Below are 17,500 nucleotides of genomic sequence, written 5' to 3'. Positions count from 1 at the left end.
AGGGGAGTGGATGGGGGGGTAGTGGGAGAGTGTGTAGGGGAGTGGATGGTGGGGGGTAGTGGGAGAGTGTGTAGGGAGTGGATGGGGGGGTAGTGGGAGAGTGTGTAGGGGAGTGAATGGGGGTGGGGGGTAGTGGGAGAGTGTGTAGGGGAGTGGATGGGGGGGTAGTGGGAGAGTGTGTAGGGGAGTGGATGGTGGGGGGTAGTGGGAGAGTGTGTAGGGAGTGGATGGGGGGGTAGTGGGAGAGTGTGTAGGGGAGTGGATGGGGTGGGGGGTAGTGGGAGAGTGTGTAGGGAGTGGATGGGGGGGTAGTGGGAGAGTGTGTAGGGGAGTGGATGGGGTGGGGGGTAGTGGGAGAGTGTGTAGGGAGTGGATGGGGGGGTAGTGGGAGAGTGTGTAGGGGAGTGGATGGGGGGGTAGTGGGAGAGTGTGTAGGGGAGTGAATGGGGGTGGGGGGTAGTGGGAGAGTGTGTAGGGGAGTGGATGGGGGGGTAGTGGGAGAGTGTGTAGGGGAGTGGATGGTGGGGGGTAGTGGGAGAGTGTGTAGGGGAGTGGATGGGGGGTAGTGGGAGAGTGTGTAGGGGAGTGAATGGGGGTGGGGGGTAGTGGGAGAGTGTGTAGGGAGTGGATGGGGGGGTAGTGGGAGAGTGTGTAGGGGAGTGGATGGGGTGGGGGGTAGTGGGAGAGTGTGTAGGGAGTGGATGGGGGGGTAGTGGGAGAGTGTGTAGGGGAGTGGATGGGGGTGGGGCGTAGTGGGAGAGTGTGTAAGGAGTGGATGGGGGGGTAGTGGGAGAGTGTGTAGGGGAGTGGATGGGGGGTAGTGGGAGAGTGTGTAGGGGAGTGGATGGGGGTGGGGGGTAGTGGGAGAGTGTGTAGGGAGTGGATGGGGGGGTAGTGGGAGAGTGTGTAGGGGAGTGGATGGGGGGGTAGTGGGAGAGTGTGTAGGGGAGTGGATGGGGGTGGGGGGTAGTGGGAGAGTGTGTAGGGGAGTGGATGGGGGTGGTGGGGTCTGAGTGAAATTTGCTTTCCTAACATGACATAGTAGAAAGACCACTTTTTAAAAGAGGAGCTTTCTGACATTTTCAGGAGAAAGCATCCTGTCTTCCCAACATGTGTGATATTTCTTTTAGCGTTTTGTTAATGGCAAACAGTGGCCTGGGGTCCCAGGAGGCAGTCCATGCTGACAGCTGAGAAACAACATGGTCACGTCTGCTAACGTCAGATACCCTACCCAGGACTTTCTCTCTCTCCCCCTCTCTCTCTCTCTCTCTCTCTCTTTCTCTCTCTCTCTCTTTCTCTCTCTCTCTTTCTCTCTCTCTCTCTCTCTCTCTCTCTTTCTTTCTCTCTCTCTCTTTCTCTCTCTCTCTCTTTCTCTCTCTCTCTTTCTCTCTCTCTCTCTTTCTCTCTCTCTCTCTCTCTCTCTCTCTCTCTCTCTCTCGCTTTCTTTTTTTCTCTCTCTCTCACCAGCCAAGGACCAGACACTTCTCAGGTTCCCTCAAATTGAAATCCTTGGTAGTTTTTTTTACGCCAACATTACTGCAAGGCATTCTACCATATAGCAGGTCTCTGAATTTCACAGCGTGTAGTGGATTTTTAAGTCTTATCACAAGGTAAACGCATCTGAGGTGCACATAATCTGTAATTCTAGAGTTTGCGTGTTATGAATACGATTTTATATGTTTTTATCATGATATACGGTATGCATCTACTTCATATATATATATATACTGACTCCTAGATTGAATCAGATCAAATGAACCAGCGATAGCAGACACCTGAATAGTGGATGTTTTGGCCTGTTGGAGGTGGAACTGCATCGGAGATGTCAAATCGGTCAGCAGACATACCCGACCCACTCACATTAGAAGTTCCGAGTGACAAAGTTTAGGCAGTATAGAAATAATCACGCTCAAATTGAAAAATCATTCAACAAAATAATGAGCGTTTTCAACACCCTAATGAAGGTGTCGATTACAACTCACATTCCAGTGTTCCAACTCATAAACAAGGGTGCACGGGATTTCTGTTAATGCAACTCATTACAGCCAATGGCAACATCCGCTTTAGGAACCGCTTCGTGATTTGACAACTCTAATGCAGTTCCACCTCCAACACAACCGCTATGCGGATATCGACTAGTGGATCTGACTGAACGGAGCCCTGAATTGTAGTGTTCAGATGCTGGGGAGAGTATCCTACAGATAAATTGTAGTGTTCAGATGCTAGGGAGAGTATCCTACAGATGAATTGTAGTGTTCAGATGCTAGGGAGAGTATCCTACAGATGAATTGTAGTGTTTAGATGCTAGGGAGAGTATCCTACAGATTAATTGTAGTGTTTAGATGCTAGGGAGAGTATCCTACAGATGAATTGTAGTGTTCAGATGCTAGGGAGAGTATCCTATAGATTAATTGTAGTGTTCAGATGCTAGGGAGAGTATCCTACAGATGAATTGTAGTGTTTAGATGCTAGGGAGAGTATCCTATAGATGAATTGTAGTGTTTAGATGCTAGGGAGAGTATCCTACAGATGAATTGTAGTGTTTAGATGCTAGGGAGAGTATCCTATAGATGAATTGAAGGGTTCAGATGCTAGGGAGAGTATCCTATAGATGAATTGTAGTGTTCAGATGCTAGGGAGAGTATCCTACAGATGAATTGTAGTGTTTAGATGCTAGGGAGAGTATCCTACAGATGAATTGAAGGGTTCAGATGCTAGGGAGAGTATCCTACAGATGAATTGAACAGTCCAGATGCTAGGGAGAGTATGCTACAGATGAATTGTAGTGTTTAGATGCTATGGAGAGTATCCTATAGATGAGCTGCCAGAAGAAAGAAGATTGATGTACTCGGTCCTTCAACTCACTTTAACAATTGGGCCTTCCTGTTTCTCCAGTGCTTTGGACTTATTTGTGGAGTCATGGTTGGAATGCTTTTAAGTTTGCCAGTTGGACTTGATGACATGGCATTCCTCATTAATTTCTGCAGACTACATATTAATAAGTATACACATGTAACAGCATGAACTTTAATTTCCCACTTCATTAGCTCCAGCATTATTAATATTGGATGCACACACTATGACTAAAACCTGTTTTCAAGCACAACAAGTCGGCCTTGACATAGAGCAGGAAAATAAAGCCAGAATCACACTTTCATTCAAACTGGTTGACGCTGATGTGTTTTGTTTGCACAATGACCCTCTCTGTATTTCTGTTGAGTTTCTGCTTTTCTCAATTAGAAAAGCAATATATTTAGACTGTGTTGCGTCGCGTAACGTTGTCTTGGTGTTAAACTGCACAACTAGCAAAAAACACACAGTGGATAAAATGTGTACGCTTTTAACGAGAGCAGAAAAAAACATGCATTTTTAACCGAGGACAATACTCCAGCTAAATCAGTGGGAAGTTTGACGTGTGTTGCTTTCGAAAGGGCTGGGAACGTGCTGATCTCTAATGCTGGCTACATTAAAAAAATACCGTGCTGGAGTGCTTGTAGGAGTTACAGGGAGTCTATTCACCAAGGACCAAGGACTGGAAAGGGCTCACTAGGGTCAGTGGAAGAGGGTGGGGGATGGGGGTGGGGTGGGGGATGGGTGGGTGGGTGTGATGGGATGTGAATATTAAAGCATATGATGTACAATTCAGATGAAATGTAAAAGAGGGCTGGATCCTAGGGCTGCAGTGAATAATGCAGAAGTACGATAGCTATGGGACCTTACGTGATTGGTCTGTTTATCATTACAGTACTCAGCTTAGGATACATACTGTATATATCAGGCTATCAAGGTTCGGCTAAATTCTAAATTCTGAATTGAAGTGAATTCAAACCATGAATTTGAATTGAATTTGAACTGACCACAAACCCACAGGAAGCATAATTTGAACTGAAGGAATAATACTATACATTTAAAGCATTTCAAACTAATTCAACTGAGACATTCATTTGACAAACCTTTTATCAAAATGATCTTCGACTTATTAACAAGCAATATACGCCAGATTTCAAATATTATATTTTAAGATGTCAAACAGTATTTTTCATTGTCATGAAAGATTTCTAGATTGCTAGATTGTTGCTAGATTGTTCCCAGTGTTTGATCAAGTGCATTCTGGGAAACATTATTTTTATTCATCCTTTATTTTACTAGGCAAGTCAGTTAAGAACAAATTCTTATTTACAATGACGGCCTAGGAACAGTGGGTTAACTGTCTTGTTCAGGGGCAGAACAACAGATTTTTACCTTTCGGTTACTGGCCCAATGCTCTAACCACTAGGCTACCTGCCACCCCATTAAGGGAATTCTAAATTATTATAGACAACCCACAACATGCTCTTAATATTTACAGACCACTGTAATTATTTAAAATAGTTTTAGGAGAATGAGTTAAAAAAAATGTTTTAATGTTTCAACCATATGCTACATGACATTCGTAACCATACATGAAGTCAAAATGAACAGTCCTATAGTGATAGAAATAAATAATAAATAATAATTACAATTTCATGGAATTTAATTGAATTACATCTACTTCCTTTAATTCAAATTATTTTCAAATTCTGCTTTCTGTGGTATGTGGCCAAATTAAATAAAATTAAAATAAAAAAATGGAATTGGAATTAAAGAGCAATTTACAAATCAATTCAGAATTGACCCCAACCCTGTATGTACTGATATGCTGTACTATGGTATTATGATGCAAAAATATATAGGGGGAGAGTAACCCCCATTAATTTCAAATTCTGCTTTCTGTGGTATGTGGCCAAATTAAATAAAATTAAAATAAAAAAATGGAATTGGAATTAAAGAGCAATTTACAAATCAATTCAGAATTGACCCCAACCCTGTATGTACTGATATGCTGTACTATGGTATTATGATGCAAAAATATATAGGGGGAGAGTAACCCCCAGAGACTCCTAACTTCCCTTAATCATTAATGGTTTGATAAATAAATACATAAATAAATAAATCAACACATACATGCAGGCATAATGTACCCATCAATCCATCCATCCATCCGTCCACGCAATCATCATCCATCCTCAAATATATCATTTATGTCCACTCGTACTCTCGTTTAACCCAGACTGGCGGTGCATGGTTGCCCATGGTTTTGGGTGGAGGTGGGCAGGTAGGCAGGTGAGAGAGATGCCAGTGGGCCAAACAGGTCAGAACAGAACAGAGAGATGACAGTAGGCCAACAGGTCAGAACAGAACAGAGAGATGCCAGTAGGCCAACAGGTCAGAACAGAACAGAAGGACAGAATGACTATGGAGGGCACTGTAAAAGGAGGGAGGACAGCTCACCTTGAAGTCCATTGCCATTTGCACTGGTGCAAGAAGGTGGTGGAGAAGCTTGGGGCCTTACAACAGGGGCAAAGGCGCTCTTTTGTTTCACTGCAGAGATGACATTGGCAGGTGAGAATGAGAAAATGCCGTGTGTACTGCTACAGTTTGAAGAGAGGCTGACCGAAGAGGCTGCCATGGTAGGGCTCGACGGCACTACTGCAATAAAGCAAACATAAGCACCACTCAGAGAGGAGTTTCACCACGGCACAGATAATTCAAAAATCAAGATTTTTTTTAGATTGATTGATTAAATTAATTGATAGGGCCTTGCCTCTTTTCAAATCAAAACGTATATAGATGTAGAAAGAAATCAGGAGAAATCAAGATGATTTGTGATTTAAAAAAGAAATGATCAGAATTTGGATGGGATTCGACAAATAATAACATTTACTTAAGTAAGAAACCAATTTGTAATAATAACAAAAATGTTTTTCAAATTCATATTTGGAGTTTGTGGGATTGTGATATGAAATGTTCTGCCTTGGCCACTCTGGATAATAGGTATCTGACAATAGACTCTTGATTGGGGGGAAATCAGTCACAAAAACTTTGCTTCTATAATTTTTGGCATTTTCTATTGGGGGCGTGCACCATGTCATACATTTTTTTACTTTTCCATGTATTTTTTTGTGTAAATTTGTAAGTCTGATTGATGACTTTTTTTTTAAGTTGAGTCTTGGGTTTTCAGCCTCCAGAGTCACCCCTCCTTTTATCCAGTAGCACACATTCCAAAATAATACAAACACTAATCAAAACAATAACAGAGGGGGGGGGGGGGGGGGGGGGGGTTTAGGCAAAAATCAAGTAAATCAAAAATAAAGAAAAGAAAGAAAATAAAAAAAATAAAAAATCAAGTAAATCAAGAAAATAAAAAATCAAGAAAATCAAGAAAATCAAGAAAAAGCTAAGCTCCTCAGACTCGTAGATAAGGAGGAAGTAGAGGTGTGTCGTTACCTTGATACTTACTGCCGTAGGGGGAGTTGGCAGAGGAGCCGTTGAGGAAGCCTGGTGAACTGGGTACTCCCAGATTGGACATGGGGTTGCCGTAGCCGTTCATGCTGTTGCTAACGGTGTTGTAGTTGGCCTGTTGTGGGGTGCTGCTGGGGACGTAGCCTCGAGGGGACACACTGCTGGTTTGACGGCTGTATCCTACTGTTGAGAGGGGGGAGAAAAGGACTTAGGGAAGGTAGAGCCACAACATTGGGGTATTGTATAGATACATAGTCTACTATATGTCCGAAGTGACGACCTGTTCCTTATTTAGTGGCCTGCTTTTGATCAGGGCCCACAGGGACCACAGGGACCACAGATAACATAGGTACCATAGGGACCATAGGGAACATAGGGCTCTGGTCAAAAGTAGTGCACTATGTAGGGCAGGGATGTCAAACTCATTCCATGGAGGGCTTAGTGTCTGCAAGTTTTTAGTTGTTCCTTTCAATTAAGACCTTGACAACCAGGTGAGGGGAGTTCCTTACTGAGACCTAGACAACCAGGTGAGGGGAGTTCCTTACTGAGACCTTGACAACCAGGTGAGGGGAGTTCCTTACTGAGACCTAGACAACCAGGTGAGGGGAGTTCCTTACTGAGACCTAGACAACCAGGTGAGGGGAGTTCCTTACTGAGACCTAGACAACCAGGTGAGGAGAGTTCCTTACTGAGACCTAGACAACCATGTGAGGTGGGTTCCTTACTGAGACCTAGACAACCAGGTGAGGGGAGTTCCTTACTAATCGGTGATCTTAATTCATCCACCAAGTACAAGGGAGGAGCGAAAACCCGCAGACACTCGACCCTCTGTGGAATGAGTTTGACTGGTGACGTAGGGAATAGAGCCTGACGCGAGCCTGACGCTCGACCATAGTGTTTTAATGTGTTGTTAAGACTCTGTGTCCATCAGCCAGCTGACTGACATCTCTCATGTATTATGCCATGTGTCCAGTAAGTACACAGATGTGTGCTTCTCCTCATGAAAGCACACGGAAACCTACCCAGAAAACCCTAAGACTTAGACAACCAGGTGAGGGGAGTTCCTTACTGAGACCTAGACAACCAGGTGAGGGGAGTTCCTTACTGAGACCAGGTGACAACGAGTAAATACAACCAGTAAATACAACCAGTAAATACAACCAGTAAATACAGCCAATGCTGTATGCAGGATTGTCTGTATTTACTGTGGAGCCATCACATAATATCTACATGGGCTTTTGTTTTCAAATGTAACCTTTATTTAGATGGCTCAGTTGGTAGAGCATGGTGTTTGCAACGCCAGGGTTGTGGGTTCGATTCCCACGGGGGACCAGTACGAATTAGAAGAAGAAAAAATGTATGAAATGTATGCATTCACTAGTGTAAGTCGCTCTGGATAAGGGCGTCTGCTAAATGACTAAATTGTAAATGTAAATGTAACAAGGCAAGTCAGTTAAAAACAAATTCTTATTTACCGGGGTAGGTTTTGGCCTACCCCGGCCAAACCTGGACGACGCTGGGCCAATTGTGCGCCACCGTATGGGACTCCCAATCACAGCCGGATGTGATATAGCCTGGATTCAAACCAGGGACTGTGGTGACACCTCACCTCTTAGACCGCTGCATCACTCGTAGCTTTCTATAGGTCTACCAGTGAGACCTGTGTACACTCCTAGCATCTAGCTAGCTATAGGTCTACCAGTGTTACATGTGTACACTCTTAGCATCTAGCTAGCTATAGGTCTACCAGTGTTACATGTGTACACTCTTAGCATATAGCTAGCTATAGGTCTACCAGTGAGACCTGTGTACACTCCTAGCATCTAGCTAGCTATAGGTCTACCAGTGTTACATGTGTACACTCCTAGCATCTAGTTAGCTATAGGTCTAGCAGTGTTACATGTGTACACTCCTAGCATCTAGCTAGCTATAGGTCTACCAGTGTTACATGTGGACACTCCTGGCATCTAGCTAGCTATATGTCTACCAGTGAGACATATGTACACTCCTAGCATCTAGCTAGCTATAGGTCTACCAGTGTTACATGTGGACACTCCTAGCATCTAGCTAGCTATATGTCTACCAGTAAGACCTGTGTACACTCCTAGCATCTAGCTAGCTATAGGTCTACCAATGAGACATGTGTACACTCCTAGCATCTAGCTAGCTATAGGTCTACCAGTGAGACATGTGTACACTCCTAGCATCTAGCTTTCTATAGGTCTACCAGTGAGACCTGTGTACACTCCTAGCATCTAGCTAGCTATATGTCTACCAGTGAGACATGTGTACACTCCTAGCATCTAGCTAGTTATAGGTCCACCAGTGTTACATGTGTACACTCCTAGCATCTAGCTAGCTATAGGTCCACCAGTGTTACATGTGTACACTCCTAGCATGTGTCATGAGACTAAGACATTAAGAAATAATCACACTATCCAGCGTACACTGACCTTAGCGGTGGCAACACAGAACAGATGTAAACCCTGACCTTAGCGGTGGCAACACAGAACAGATGTAAACCCTGACCTTAGCGGTGGCAACACAGAACAGATGTAAACCCTGACCTTAGCGGTGGCAACACAGAACAGATGTAAACCCTGACCTTAGCGGTGGCAACACAGAACAGATGTAAACCCTGACCTTAGCGGTAGCAACACAGAACAGATGTAAACCCTGACCTTAGCGGTGGCAACACAGAACAGATGTAAACCCTGACCTTAGCGGTGGCAACACAGAACAGATGTAAACCCTGACCTTAGCTGTGGCAACACAGAACAGATGTTATTAAGTATTATCATCCTAGGCGGCTGCTAAGTGAATAGTGGGGAGCGTTCGGTGGGTCGGCGGGTCATTCCCAGCCGAGCCAGGCAGGCAAACAGAACAGGGGAGGCGGTGACAGCATCAGGCTAGTCCCCAGGGACGACAGTTATAAGATCCAGCCAGGGAAGATAGAGCGGCTGCAAGCAGAAAGTCAGAGCCGGCCAGGTAATATTAAAGGGTAAAGCTAGATTAGTTGTTGTTGGCAGCTTATCTTCACTCATGGAGTACGTCCAAAATGGCACCCTATTCCCTATATAGTGCACTACTTTCTCAATGTAGTGCACTACTTTCCCTATATAGTGCACTACTTTCCCTATGTAGTGCACTAAGAAGGGAATAGGGAGCCATTTGGGAGGTCCCCATGGCTACATACCCTGGTCATTACCCTGTGATGTTTCTGAGACGTTGACGGCGAGCTGGCTGCCGAACGAGTTGACCCCCATCATGCCGCCGTGCGACGCCGTGTTGCCCAGTGAAGGGATCTGGTTGTGGTTACGTGGGACGCTGTACAGGGCCTCGGCGATGTCGGCCGCTCGCTTCAAGATGATCTCCTGAAAGAGGAGGAGAGGACGTGTTACAAGTGATCCATATGTCTGCCTTTAACATTAAACATTTAGTCTCATTGTGACCTTGTGTATTTGAACACATACGCAGATGAAGGTTACAGTAATGGTATTTGTATTTATTATGGATCCACATTAGTTCCTGCCAAAGTAGCAGCTACTCTTCCTGGGGTTTATTATGGATCCCCATTGGTTCCTGCCAAGGCAGCGGCTACTCTTCCTGGGGTTTATTATGGATCCCCATTAGTTCCTGTCAAGGCAGCAGCTACTCTTCCTGGGGTTAATTATGGATCCCCATTAGTTCCTGTCAAGGCAGCAGCTACTCTTCCTGGGGTTTATTATGGATCCCCATTGGTTCCTGCCAAGGCAGCAGCTACTCTTCCTGGGGTTTATTATGGATCCCCATTAGTTCCTGCCAAAGTAGCGGCTACTCTTCCTGGGGTTTATTATGGATCCCCATTGGTTCCTGCCAAGGCAGCGGCTACTCTTCCTGGGGTTTATTATGGATCCCCATTGGTTCCTGCCAAGGCAGCGGCTACTCTTCCTGGGGTTTATTATGGATCCCCATTAGTTCCTGTCAAGGCAGCAGCTACTCTTCCTGGGGTTTATTATGGATCCCCATTAGTTCCTGTCAAGGCAGCGGCTACTCTTCCTGGGGTTTATTATGGATCCCCATTAGTTAGTGCCAAGGCAGCAGCTACTCTTCCTGGGGTTTATTATGGATCCCCATTAGTTCCTGCCAAGGTAGCAGCTACTCTTCCTGGGGTTTATTATGGATCCCCATTAGTTCCTGCCAAGGCAGCAGCTACTCTTCCTGGGGTTTATTATGGATCCCCATTAGTTAGTGCCAAGGCAGCAGCTACTCTTCCTGGGGTTTATTATGGATCCCCATTAGTTCCTGCCAAGGCAGCAGCTACTCTTCCTGGGGTTTATTATGGATCCCCATTAGTTCCTGCCAAGGCAGCAGCTACTCTTCCTGAGGTTTATTATGGATCCCCATTAGTTTCTGCCAAGGCAGCAGCTACTCTTCCTGGGGTTTATTATGGATCCCCATTAGTTCCTGCCAAGGCAGCAGCTACTCTTCCTGAGGTTTATTATGGATCCCCATTAGTTTCTGCCAAGGCAGCAGCTACTCTTCCTGGGGTTTATTATGGATCCCCATTAGTTCCTGCCAAGGCAGCAACTACTCTTTCTGGGGTCCAGCAAAATTAAGGCAGTTTATACAGTTTTTTTAAACATTACAATACATTCACAACAGAATTCACAACACATTAAGTGTGTTCCCTTAGGCCCCTACTCCACTATCACATATCTACAAAACACAATCCATGTGTAGTATAGTGCGTATGCTGTCATGTGTGTGTGTGTATGTATGCATGTGTCTGTGCCTATGTTTGTGTTGCTTCACATTCCCTGCTGTTCCATAAGGTGTAATTATTTAACTGTTTTTTAAATCTAATTTTACACTTTGCATGAGTTACTTTATGTGGAATAGAGTTCCATGTAGTCATGGCTCTATGTAGTACTGTGTGCCTCCCATAGTCTGTTCTGGACTTGGGGACTGTGAAGAGACCTCTGGTGGCATGTCTTGTGGGGTATGCGTGGGTGTCCGAGCTGTGTGCCAGTAGTTTAAACAGACACCTCGGTGCATTCAAACTGCTGTCATTTGTGGATGTTTCAGTATAACTGAGTCATCTGAAACTGCTATAGCACAAGGTTATAATTTAGCTGAAACATTGGAGAGAGAGAGAGAGAGAGAGAGAGCGAGAGAGAGAGAGAGAGAGAGAGAGAGAGAGAGAGAGAAAGAGAAAATAAAAAGTACTACCTAGGTCAATTCGTCTGAATGCATTAGAGCCTGATAAAGCTGTGCTCCATACATTTATTTGGAGGGAATTTGCATTGGTTACAGAAAGCACCTTTTGGCCCTGGTTCAAGGTTATTCTCTCATTTGAATAGGTCTCTCTGTGTGTGTGTTTTGACTGATTACCTCCTCTATCTCAGATGTGTGCAGTAGCCAGGAATAAATACGTTGGGAGAACAGGAAAAATAAATATTCAACCTCTCCGAGAGCAATGACACCACAGTACTACATACAGTACAATGGCCTGGAGCTAGCTTTGAAAAAGAGAAAGAAAGTGGAGGGTTGCAGGGAAAAAAAGCTGATTTAATTACCGCAAATGTACACAAAGAGAGAGAGACAGAGAGAGAGAGAGAGAGAGAGAGAGAAAGAGAGAGAGACAGAGAGAGAGAGACAGTGAGAGAGAGACAGAGAGAGAGACAGAGAGAGACAAAGAGAGAGAGAGAGACAGAGAGACACAGAGAGACACAGAGACAGAGAGAGAGAGAGAGAAATCTGCATGTGATAGACAGTGCAGAGCGCAGGATGCTGTGTTGTGTTGTGCAGTGCCTTTACCTGGTTGTTGTGGGGCATTCCATACAGAGCCTCCACAAGGTCAGCTGCTCTCTTCAGCAACACCTCCTACAGGAGAGAACACATGAGACCAGAGTCAGACACACAACACAGGAAGGAAAAGGACCAAACAATCTCACAATCCATCTTTTTATCCAGGTCTTCCTTTGGAAAGAGGTCTTCTGATCTCAACTGGACTATCAGGTTAAATAAAGGTTAAATAAACTGAACAAAAAAAATATAAACACAACAATTTCAAAGATTTTACTGAGTTACAGTTCATATAAGGAGATCGGTCATTTTAAATAAATGGGTCTCAGGATCTCATCACATGTATCTTTGTGTATTCAAATTGCCATCGTTAAAATGCTGTTGTGTTTGTTGTCCATAGCTTATGCCTGCCCCCACCATAACCCGACCGCCATCATGGGGCACTCTGTTCACAACGTTGACATCAGCATACCGCTCGCCCACACGACGCCATACATGTAGTCTGCGGTTGTGAGGCCGGTTGGATGTACTGCCAAATTCTCTAAAATGAAGTTGGAGGCGGCTTATGGTAGAGAAATTAACATAAGAACATGCTAATTGCAAGCTCCCTGAACATTTTTGGCTGTGGTATTGTGTTGTGTGACAAAACTGCACCTTTTAGAGTGGCTTCTTATTGTCCCCAGCACAAGGTGCACCTGTGTAATGATCATGCTGTTTAATCAGCTTCTTGATATGCCACACCTGTCAGGTGGATGTATTATCTTGGCAATGGAGAAATGCGCACTAACAGGGATGTAAACACATTTTGAGAGAAATAAGCTTTTTTGAACGTATGTAAAATTCCGGGGATATTTTATTACAGCTCCAAAAACACGGGACCAACACTTTACATGTTGTGTTTACATTTTTGTTCAGCGTGGATAAAAAAAAACATTTTTGCATATCCATGTTTAGGGAAGTTGGCTAGCCTAGTAGGTACTGTATATAACCTACTACTGTACCAGTTCTGATAAGGACTCTAATAACCAACATAGAGGGTTCTAATCTAACCCATTTTATTAGGCTCAGTTACACATCAGAGGGCTGCCAGATTGTTAAGTAGTTCCAATAGACTCCAACCTTAATGCTAAATGAGTAAAATAAGTACTTGAGTTTTTTTTAATGCTGCTGGGTATTAAACAAACAAACACACATTGCCCGATATGAAAGGCGGCCAGGCACTGCATTTGGCTGCTAATTCCCAGCACTTTAGTGGCGTAGAACAATGAGTCATTTTCCATATCTTAATTAAACTGGCAGAGTCCTTAAAGACAACATCTCACCCCTAATTCAAGCCCCACATTTGCAGGAGAGTTCAATGCTCATTCTTCTTTCTTCCCAACAATAAAGTGAATTAGCTTGGGTTAATCTAGTTCTTTCATAATGACATTAGGACATTTTTCAATTAACCTCTTTCACTGCCTGTTGTAAAGGACTTCATAAATGACTTCACATCCAGCCAGCGATGAGTGCCAGTGCCCAGGGACATGGGATGCACAGGACCCTGTCTTATCCATGTCTGCATGCCTCCCCTCTACTTTATAACAACATGGATTCACTTGCTGCTTAAGTCCCCTACCGAAATGAGAATACGCCTTGCCAAGTGTCAACAATACAACACTGAGAAGCTTCAGCCAGTTTCTCTCGATTTGGGCTGGTTGTTGTTTTCAAGGCCGAAAAAAAAGAACTAAAGCAGTATTCTTGGGATATTTAGATTTTTTTGAGTGGAAAGATGTAGATAGTGTTAATTTAACCAAATAGTCCTCCGAAAGTCTTATTCAAAATACCATTCCTTCTAGTTCCTCTTTTGGCTGGTACCATTGATATACATTAACAATTCTGTCTTGTTCCACCGCACAAAGCTTTATCAGATCACAGCAAATAAATACGGCAAACATCACCATATATATTGTAGACTCAATGTAAATGCAGACTGCTTGTTTTCAGAAGAACACTGGGTGACCACGGAGACTCTGATCGTGGTTGGATTGTAAATGTAGACTGCTGTTTTCAGAAGAACACTGGGTCACCACGGAGACTCTGATCGTGGTTGGATTGTAAATGTAGACTGCTGTTTTCAGAAGAACACTGGGTGACCACGGAGACTCTGATCGTGGTTGGATTGTAAATGTAGACTGCTGTTTTCAGAAGAACACTGGGTGACCACGGAGACTCTGATCGTGGTTGGATTGTAAATGTAGACTGCTGTTTTCAGAAGAACACTGGGTGACCACGGAGACTCTGATCGTTGTTGGATTGGTGTTTCATTCAGAACAACATAAACCATGTTGGATCCTTTATTTATTGAGATTAATGACAGGAGACAGGGTTTCTTGTGTAGCTCCATACGTTTTATACACCCGGCCATCTAATCCAGAAAATTGCCGGATGGATGGCTCTTAAAATGAGCATTTACCTCTGAAATGGATGTCTATGCTTGATGTTGCATGCATCTAGTTTGCATACAAATAAAGAATTACACTTGTCATGAGGCAGGTACAATCAATGACTGGGCCAGCTGTCTTAATCTACTCTCATCAACCCAGGCTGCTCTCTCTCTCTCTCTCTCTCTCTCTGTCTCTTTCTCTAGCTCTATATCTCTCTCTCTCTCTCTGAGAGGAAGATAAAGTGTTTTTCTGCCACGTTAATAATTACTCATAATCTCTTCCGTCATATCACAAGAGTTTTTACATGCCTCCCCATTTTGAGCGACGATTATCACAATTAAAACTGGCACGTTATACACAACCCATTTCTCATTCCGGAGAAACAGGAAATGCTGGCTCTCGCCCTCCACTACTCGTCCATATGGCACTCTACTGTAGGAGGAAACATAAGGATGGGCTCAGGAAAATAACATTGCCTCTCATCTTTAATCTGTCATTTACCACATAACGTCTTAACTAATGAACCTGATTTGCAGGGCTGCGTTTAAGTGCTGATCATATTGCACGGTGAGAAGTCAGAAGAACGTAACCCAATCAGTCAAGGGTGCTTTGAATGAGTTCTGTTGTGTTTGTTTTGTTCCACCATGGCCCCACTCATGCAAAGAGGCTCATGCTGTGAATATGATTAACAGAGGAATGGCTGTTCGAGGTGCATTTCAATGTAAATTCTGAAAAGTGTCCAAGACGATAAGTGTAATTGACTCGCTTTTTCACAGGGACGTTACAGAGTCTGGGTTAAACGGGAACTATTAAAGCTCAACATGAACTCAGAGCTTGTTTCATGATAAATGTGATAGTGTTATTATTACAAGTGTTCATTGTTATGCCCACGGACGACAAGCCATTTAAATGGGGGGTGAGGGGGGGTGGTACTGATTATCCTCGCACTTGACTATCTTGAGGAGTACATATCATCTCTGTTAAAGAAGGTAACCAAGGTGATGTGCCTCCAGGTGATAATGTCATTATAAAACTGTAAAGCAATTATTCTGTTAGTTCTTGCCTCTGGTTATGAATACATTTCAGCAGGTGCAGTAGATGTAGCAACCTCAAAAAAAAAGAAAAGTAGGCAAAAGAAGATGAATTTAAATGCATATGGGTAATTGCTCGACATGAACGCATTTCCCCCCAAAAAATAAATAATACAATATCTTCTGTATGGAGATTGAAAAGGAATTTAAATGGATTTGTGTTTGCCAAGTGAAACAAGAGAAAAACAACCAAGGGGGATAGTTGCTGGTTGTACCTTTAACTCTGCTGGTAGAAAATAAGCTAGGTTACCACGACATGATTTTGACAAAGGAGTAAGGGGATGTATCAGGTCGTAATAGTATTGTCATGTCCTCTGTTTTGTCCCAGTGCAACCAGGACAGAATGGATTACACTGTTTTCAAACAAGTCCCTTAAAAAGTCCCCCTTTGCATTCTTCCGTATCACATGACAGCTCCTAGTTATTGCATTTACTTCCTCTCTGGATGGTGATATATCCATGTGGATATGTGTTCTCTTCCGACCTTGGATCAGCCTAGTGTTTGATGTTATCCAGATTAGGGAGGTGAACTCCATTCAGGCTCTCTGTACAGGATGTATACTACGAAGCAGCAATGTAATCAGTGATACGTCAAGGCCAATACAAAGCTCACCATAACGGTTTTCTGTCGCATCACAATTACTCATCAAACTATGTGTATTAATGATCTCTCTGGGAAAAAAAGTAGGAAAATCAATAATGTGGTAATATTATTAACTGTGGGGTGAAGCTATAGAGGTAAATGGCAGCTAGTCTGATGCTTTGCCTCAATGTTAATATACACTTTAGATTCAAACCCCCTCCACCCTGCCCCATTATTTCATCACCTAGCACTCTCTCCTCTCTCTCTCTCTCTCTCTCTCTCTCTCTCTCTCTCTCTCTCTCTCTCTCGCTCTCTCTCTCTCCTCTCTCTCTCTCCTCTCTCTCTCTTCTTTCTCACTCTCTCCTCTCTCTCCTCTCTCTCCTCTCTCTCTCCTCTCTCCCTCCTCTCTCTCCTCTCTCTCTCTCTCTCTCGCTCTCTCTCTCTCCTCTCTCTCTCTCCTCTCTCCCTCCTCTCTCTCCTCTCTCTCCTCTCTCTCTCCTCTCTCTCTCTCTCCTCTCCCTCCTCTCTCTCCTCTCTCTTCTCTCTCTCGTCTTTCTCTCTCTTCTCTCTCTCTCCTCTCTCTCTCCTCTCTCCTCTCTCCTCTCTCTCTCTTCTCTCTCCTCTCTCTCTCTCCTCTCACTCTCTTCTCTCTCTCTCCTCTCTCTCCTCTCTCTCTCCTCTCTCTCTCTTCTCTCTCCTCTCTCTCCTCTCTCTCTCCCCTCTCTCCTCTCTCTCCCTTCTCTCTCTCTCCCTTCATTCTCCCCTTTCTGCAACATCTAATGCTGATGTTCTTTCATTCCATTACTCTTCTCATTCAGAATATATAGAAGGGTCAATTGCTGCTTTACGTGGCGGGTAGCGTTGCTCTGACCGGGGCGCAGAGCGCTGAGACGGCTGGCTTAACCATGATGAATCACCCGGCTCTTTCATTTACATGCTGCAGTACTTCACATCGGGGTCCATTAGAAGGGCAAATCAAATATTTATGTTGTTTTATTGAAACTGCTAGATTCCATCTCTGTTTCTGCCATCGTCTCATGCGGGGTCCTGCGTGGTACATCAGTAAGGCTATCTAAATTCCCTCTCACCTGTACACTAAAAGCCCGACAACGTTATTTGCGAAAGTGGAAAGAGGTGCATTTCCTGGATTGTTCGCTTGTTCGAATTTTTTTGTTGTTGTTGGGGGGCGTGTTATTTTGTTTTCTAACTAACGGCGACGTTAGGACTTCATCTCATATGTGGTTTAAACACGTCCAAATGGAGAGACAGAGTGCTCTGAGAGGAAGAGCTGTG

The 17,500-nt window shown here is 44.0% G+C and overlaps 1 protein-coding gene across 1 annotated transcript in view; it reads right to left on the bottom strand.

Moving 5' to 3' along the window:
* LOC106577377 (transcription factor COE3) overlaps positions 1 to 17,500 on the bottom strand; it is a 217,881-nt gene that overhangs the window by 4,418 nt on the left and 195,963 nt on the right. Inside the window, exons 14-17 of the mRNA XM_082964544.1 lie at positions 12,121 to 12,186; positions 9,518 to 9,695; positions 6,307 to 6,504; positions 5,311 to 5,508 (exon numbers count right to left, since the gene is read on the bottom strand). Of these exons, the coding sequence (XP_082820670.1) occupies positions 5,311 to 5,508; positions 6,307 to 6,504; positions 9,518 to 9,695; positions 12,121 to 12,186 (640 nt within the window). The remainder of the gene's footprint in view (positions 1 to 5,310; positions 5,509 to 6,306; positions 6,505 to 9,517; positions 9,696 to 12,120; positions 12,187 to 17,500) is intronic.

Source organism: Salmo salar, chromosome 18 (genome assembly GCF_965601325.2).
Source record: "Salmo salar chromosome 18, fSalSal1, whole genome shotgun sequence".
NCBI classification, from domain to species: domain Eukaryota; kingdom Metazoa; phylum Chordata; class Actinopteri; order Salmoniformes; family Salmonidae; genus Salmo; species Salmo salar.
The sequence above is the reverse complement of the archived record's forward strand: the minus strand, read 5'-3'. Positions and strand labels throughout refer to the sequence as shown.